This window comes from Salvia splendens, chromosome 14 (assembly GCF_004379255.2).
Source record: "Salvia splendens isolate huo1 chromosome 14, SspV2, whole genome shotgun sequence".
Taxonomy (NCBI): Eukaryota; Viridiplantae; Streptophyta; class Magnoliopsida; order Lamiales; family Lamiaceae; genus Salvia; species Salvia splendens.
The window spans coordinates 1,402,565-1,409,643 of NC_056045.1; the positions used below are offsets into that span (position 1 = coordinate 1,402,565).

At 39.8% G+C, this 7,079-nt stretch overlaps 1 protein-coding gene across 2 annotated transcripts; it reads right to left on the reverse strand.

The window, feature by feature from the left end:
- Positions 1-3,869: 3,869 nt before the first annotated feature.
- On the reverse strand, positions 3,870-6,800 carry LOC121763500 (probable serine/threonine-protein kinase PBL17). Of its 2 annotated transcripts, none has more exons than XM_042159520.1 (7): positions 5,742-6,800; positions 5,101-5,507; positions 4,903-5,029; positions 4,592-4,796; positions 4,398-4,518; positions 4,232-4,306; positions 3,870-4,142 (listed from the first exon to the last, which is right to left on the reverse strand). In XM_042159520.1, the coding sequence occupies exons 1-7, from the start codon at positions 6,742-6,744 to the stop codon at positions 3,990-3,992; spliced, it is 2,091 nt and encodes a 696-aa protein (XP_042015454.1). In that variant the 5' UTR covers positions 6,745-6,800; the 3' UTR covers positions 3,870-3,989. The 2 variants fall into 2 exon arrangements, with proteins under 2 accessions (XP_042015454.1, XP_042015455.1); XM_042159521.1 differs by having other exon boundaries at positions 4,001-4,142; positions 4,232-4,301.
- Between the last annotated feature and the right edge of the window lie 279 nt (positions 6,801-7,079).

The window sequence follows — 7,079 nt, forward strand, 5'->3', positions numbered from 1 at the left end:
TGTAGGATCTCTGGAGAGGGGTGAGCCAGCGAAATACGAGACGATTGTTGAATATGCTGAATTGTATTCTTAAGGGAAGACGCTGCAGCATAAGCCGCCATGACTCGATATGAAATATCAAGAGACAACGGGAAGTGGTGGCGGAGGTGGTGGTGAAGCGGCGGTGTTGGAAACGCCGGTGGTGCAAATCAAGTTTTCAAAATTTGTGGACTTGAATTGTTAAAATGAAAATGGTTGTTTTGTGGCTAATCTCTACAAAGTCAGCACTATATCATCATGCCTGTCATATAATCCGCTACAATACTATTTTGAAATTATATTCATAATCACATATTTTTTATACCAAATCAGTCAATTGACTAATTTTAAGATGATGACTTTTACCAACAATATTTTGATGATGAGTTAGGTAAATATAATTCAAAGTTGACTATTGAGAATTTAATTGCATTCATATTAACTTTTTAATGATTGATTATATTAAAAATAAAGTATTTATGAACAAGGGGGCAATATAAGATACAACCTTCAACTTAAAAAATTCCTTGTAAATCACCTGCTTGAATTTGAACTTGACTTGGGCAACGATTCATTAATATACGCTGATCAAACTAATATTACGATTATTTTGCTTACGATATTGGAAACGACCACATTATATATGGGTCAATCATGCTCATCTCCGTAATGATTTAGTTCTACCGTTTGATGAGTATCTAGGCTATGTAATAAGTTGAGGTTGAAGATGAAGCTCAAAGGCCCACACTGGATCCACTTTTATTTTTTACTCTCTGCTCTTCCGTAAGAGCACAACACCCACATCCATGCTTTTCCGCAAGAGCATGCTCAAGGGTCCCACCATTCTATTATTCAATTTAAATACTTCAATTACTAAAACATTTCCACAATATTAAAATAAAAATACCCAAAATACGATTATAAATTACAAAAAAAATAAAAATTATATAATTAAAATCCTAAAAAAATAAAAATTACATAATTAAAATCCTAAAAATTAAAAATTACATAATTAAATTCATAAAATTTAAAAACCCACTACCCGTGGCCGAATTTCGCCCAAATATGTTGGATTAGGTCTTCATGTAGCTCAATGTAGGTTTTGGTATCGCGCATTGTGTGTCTTCTTTCGATCCTCTCGCGCACCGTCGCATGCACATCTCGGTGTGTGGGAGAGCTTGAGGTTGAGCTTCCGACTTTATCCTCATCGGAAGAGTTAGCTGTCCTCAGTCCTTCGTCAGCTATAATCATGTTGTGCAAGATAATATATGTGTACATGATGTTGAAAATATTCTTAACGTACCACAGCCGAGCCGGGGTCTTCACAATGTTGAATCGGGCTTGAAGGACCCCAAAAGTTCTTTCGACGTCTTTCCGAGCAGCCTCTTGACGTTGCACATAAAGAACCCGTCTCGGGTCTTGCGGCATGTTGAGCGTCTTCACGAAAGTCGGCCACTTTGGGTGAATACCATCGGTGAGATAGTACTCCACGTGGTATGGATTTCCGTTGACGGTAAAGTCGATCACCGGTGCTACACCATGCAAAACATCATTGAAGAGGGGTGAATAATAGAGCGTGTTTAAGTCGTTGGATCCGACCACACCGAAATATGCATGCTATCTATAGGCGGTAGTCGACGAACGCTTCAAGGATAAGCGTTGGGCCGCCGTCTTTGTTGCCGCTTAAGTGTTGCCCCCTCCAAGCATTCGGGTAATTCTTCCACCTCCAATGCATGCACTCAATGCTGCCAAGCATACCGGAAAATCCGTGGACTGTTTTGTGAAGATGAAGCAACCGTTGACAATCTTCGGTAGTGGGTGCCCGAAGAAATTCCTCACCGAAAGTAGAACAAACGCCGGCGCAAAAAATTTTGAGGCATAGGATTCCAGTTGACTCACCCACATGCAAATATTCGTCGAAGAGGTCAGCCGTTTGCCCTGTAGCAAGTTGTCGGAGGGCACAAGTACACTTCTGCAACGCCGAGAGACTTTGCTGACCGGTTGCGTCTCTACGTGATTGGAAGTATTCAACACGGGCGAACAATGTGTTGACAATACGCATAAACAAGCGTTTTGACATGCAGAAATGACGTCGGAAGTAATCTGCCGGAAACCCCGACTCATCGCAAACAATTCGCTTTAGATAAATAAAATAGTAGCACAACAATTAGCGCGAGAAAACTCCTAATTAGAATGCATGCACCCTAATTAAAGTTTTTTATCTCGTTTCTCATATTTTGCATATTTTTTATTATTCGGCTGTCGACCAAGTAGTCGCATGCGACGCCGGTAGTCCGTTTGCTCCCAAAATTCCTTAGTTGGCTTCTCGTATTTTCCACCACAATGTCAAAATAAATCTCAAGATTTAATTAAGTGCGTGATTAAACTCTCGCAACTTAATTTCCCTATAATTCAAATTATTTCGGACTTGGGATAATTAAATAATTCACCCTTCGAATTATTCCGAGAATTAATTAAATAATTCCCCACTATTAAATTAATCAAAAGCCCAAGATATTTTAATTTCATCTGGCCCAAAGAATAAATTTTAACACTGAACCAGCCCACTTGATTAAATTAATTTCGGCCCAAAGTAGTACTACCCACCTTGGAGAAGGAAATTGGGGTCAAAGCCATCCATCTAGAGATGCCCACCGGTTCCGGTTCCGAACCGGAACCGTGGCAATTTTCCCGAACCGGAACCGTCGCAATTCGGGTCGCGGTCCGGTTCAGGTTTAAGATATTCCGAACCGGAACCGTCACCGAACCGGCGGTTCGGGACGGTTCGAAACCGGCGGTTAACCGACGGAACCGCCGGTTCGGGCGCGTATATCAAGGCATCGGGGATGGGGCCGACGGCGGCAGCTTTTCAGCTGCAAAACCGGCCGGTTTCGGCGGTTTTTTGGCGGTTAACCGTGAAAACCGGCGGTTTTGCCCGGAAACCGGCGGTTCCGGCGGTTTTCCGCCAAAACCGCCGGTTTTCCGAAAATTCAAATTTTTTTTTTCAAATTTCAAATTCGAATTCTTCCATAAGAGTTTCTCTCTTCAATCTCTCAATTCTCTCTCTTTGTCTCCAATTTCTCATTTGTGCTATTGTGCTTCCATTTAATTACGCAAGTGCTACTCTTATTACGCATTGTTATACACTTATACTTGTTCCCGTAGTTCTATAAGTTGTCTTTCTTTCTCAATTGCTAAAATAAAAAAATATATATTATTCCATATTTCTACATTTCTACATAGCAATATGTCTTCATCCCGAGAACTACGTGGGCTTTCATTCTTCAATAAAATTGTGGATACGTAGGCAACTCAACTTAAATTTGAAAAGTTTAACTTTGAAAGTTTAAGTTGAGCTCAAGCTCTTTTCAATTTCCTCCCCCCATTTCATGTTTTTTTTATTTACGTTCCCGAGTCCGACGACACTTGTAAATTATATTACATTGTTGTATGTTGTATACTTGTAGTTGTAGATGTATATGTATTGTAAATTGTAATGTAACGTTGTCCGTTACAACTCAAACTCAATAAAATTGATATCATTTTCTCCTTATTCGTCGTATTTCTATTTGAATTATACATTGTCTTGTACTCTTGTTCCAAATTGTTGTATAAATCCAAATTTCAAATTTAAAAAAAAAAAAAAAATTCGAACCGCGAAACCGCCGGTTCCGAACCGGAACCGCCTAAACCGCCGGAAAAACCGGCGGTTCCGAACCGGAACCGGAACCATGAAATAGTCTCTCGGTCCGGTTCCGGTTCCGCCTTCGACCAAACCGGAACCGGCGGTTCCGAACCGGAACCGTCCGGTTCCGAACCGTGGGCAACACTACATCCATCTTGTACAAGGACTTGGATAGTATAGATTAGAATATTTCATCATACATAAAATTGGGCACACACAAACAACAAATATGCAAATTTGAAAAGATTTCAAATAAAATCCAATGAAATGAAATATATATGTAAATTTACACAGGCATGTATGAAGCTATCTCTTTCATTTTGGCTTCCATCTCCCTTGCTTTCATGCATTCAACGCTTGAGATCGCTCGGACAACCATGGTCATGTCCGGACGAAAATCTTGTTTAAATTGAAGGCACGATTGAGCTAGGCGAACCATCTGTTGCAAATAAATCATCATCATCATCATCATCATCATCATGAAATGAAATGCAAGAGACTATTCTATCAGCCAAACTAGTTATCTACCCTTTCAGCTTCCTTTGGAGGGCAGTCTCCTTTTACTCTAGCACCCACAATCTCGCGTGCCTTGCCTGAACTGAGCTGCGGTAATGCATGGTATCATATTACATTCAAAGTTATCAAACATATAAACATGAAACAAACACACGTTGATAAACGAGTTGCTGCATACCCATGTCAGAAGGTATGTCCGAAGGTGGTTCATCGGATGCCATTTGGGATCAAATGTCAAGAGCTCAAGGAGAATCACACCAAAGCTAAAAACATTACTTTTTTCAGTGCACTGAGGCCATCTACAATTCAAAATAGCAGCAATTACTACAAATTCAAACTCTTCACCAAATAAAACTACACAAATAAACCTACTCTGGAGCACCATAACAACTCTTGACATTAGGTTCATACTCAGCCCAAGTTATCTTTGCAGTTTCATCATCAAAAAGAAACACATTTCTGGATCTTAAGTCATGATGAATCAAATCATTTTCATGAATGTAGCATAATCCCCTTGCAATCCCAGCAGCAATCTTGATTCTTTGGGGCCAAGATAAGCCATCCATTTCTCCTTCTCCTAGTACATAGAGTAAACATGCATGCATGATAGGTTTCGTCTTCAAACTTGTTGTTTTGAATACTGTTTCACCTGATAATAATTAAAAAAAAAAAAGCTAACCAACCGCGAAGAATATCATGTAGGGACCTTCGTGCGGAAAACCCATACACCAACAACTGCCGGCCACCATTCAAACAATAACCAATTGGGTTAACCACATTTTTATGTTGCAGACTAGATACTGTTGAGACCTGCAAAACCATGTGTTAAACATATATTAGTCGAGCCATTCAGAATAGATGTTATATAGCTATTGCTAAACCTGTGCAATAAAGTCATGCTCTGGCATGTCGTCGAGACATTTTATTGATGCTTCTTGTCCACTTTTGAGTACTCTACGGAATACATTTACTTCTCTATCTGAAGTAGAACTCATACTCCTGGGAATAAAATCATCGGGCATGTGCCGAACCTGCATGAAAAATGGACGCTCTTCCATGTACTCGAGCCTTTGAAATTTTTCTTCGTTTCCACTTTTGAGTACTCTATGGACTACATTTACTCCTCTGTCTGCACCGGCACTCGAACTCCCGGGAATAACATCATCGGTCATGTGCATTATTAGAGCTAGTGGAATGGAAGGGACATAAATTGGCAGCATATTGATAGTATGATGCACTGTTAAGCCAGGGACAGCCTTTGACTGCTTATCAACGTCAACTGTTGATCCTGTGTCCATAGCCAGCGGAAAGAATTTCATGATCAACCATCACAAGTTAAGTTAAAACATTCAATATATGTAAGTTATATATACAAAAGAAAGAATTCACTTTTACCAGATGCTTTAACACTAACATCATTACTAATATCCTTCGTTTCAGCTAATGCAAAGGCAGGGACATCAACTTCATTCACATCCTTTTGTGTTGACATTATAAATATTTGTAAATATAAATAACTTACCTTTGTCGGATGCCAAAGTTGTAATTTTTGGACCTCTGTTCCAATTAGGCCAGAATTGTAATTTTTGTGTCGTCGTCCCTATCATCTCCTGTTGCTCAAGGGCTAGCTCAAGCTGTGCCACAACTCGAGTCATTGTGAGTCGTTTCTTAGGTTCAGGATGCAAACATTTTTTCACAACCTCAACATATGTCTTGAGGCAATCTTGTGTGATATCTCCCTTCAAATTTGAAGCTACAATCTGGTCAGCTTTCCCATTCCGAATCTTTTCTTGAGCCCACATGCTCATACAGAGCTCATTTTCCTCAAGCCTGTTGTCAACTGCTGGTCTCCCAGTCAACACCTCCAATAACACTACTCCGAAAGAATATGTGTCACTTGCCCTTGTAAGCTTGCCGGAGATAAAATAACTTGGATCAAAATACCCAAATGAACCCTTAACATTTGTGAAGACATGGCTCTGTGAGATATCATTCCCTAAATGTTTGGACAACCCAAAATCCGAAACCTTAGCAATGAAATTTTTATCTAAGAGGATGTTAGTAGGCTTGACATCACGGTGTATGATGGAGCAACCAGAGTGAAGATAGTCCAAACCTCGCCCAACTCCAATACATATCTTAAGTCGTTCATTCCATGAGAGAGTTGAGCCGCCCTCGCTATTCTTGTGGAGGCGATCTGCCAGCGTTCCATTAAACATGTAGTCATAAACAAGAATCATCTCTCCATCCTCATCGCAGTACCCAATAAGAGATACTAGATTATGGTGTCGGAATTTACTTAGTGTTTCAATCTCCGCCGCAAACTCTGTCTGCCCTTGACTCGAATTTGATCCTACACGCCGCTTTATGGCCACAGCAGATGACCCATTATCAATGAAGCCGCTGAAAACATCGCCAAAACCACCCTTTCCGATCAAATGCTCACGACTAAAATCTTTGGTTGCTAAGTTGATTTCGGCAAGTGAGAATCGACGGCAGAGTTTCTCCGCCGTTGAGGATGTCATCTTCTTTTAAGCTAGGCTATAGTTGGTTTCAAGTTTTCAACGATACCACAAATGCACCAAGGGATAGTTTTGATCTACAATAAATGTCCCGCAAAATGACTTGGTCATAATCCACTTGAATTACTACCTCACCCTCCAAAAATTTGTCATCATTTGATTCGGGCACGAAATTGAAGAATTGTAATAGAAATTGAGTTTAACTAGGTAGTAAAATATGTATCCTATTTTTATAGACTTTTTCTTCTCCTCTAATTTATTCTATCTTTATTAACTTACAAATAAACACATACATAAGATCTTGTCACAATAAATAAATGCTTCATATTTATTGGTAC

Coding starts and splice junctions, on each gene's coding strand:
- LOC121763500 (XM_042159520.1), bottom strand. CDS start 6,744: ATGACATCCTCAACGGCGGAGAAACTCTGCCGTCGATTCTCACTTGCC. Junction 4,797..4,902: donor CCTACATGATATTCTTCGCG/GTTGGTTAGCTT, acceptor TCTATGTACTAG/GAGAAGGAGAAATGGATGGC. Junction 4,307..4,397: donor GGACATACCTTCTGACATGG/GTATGCAGCAAC, acceptor GCATTACCGCAG/CTCAGTTCAGGCAAGGCACG.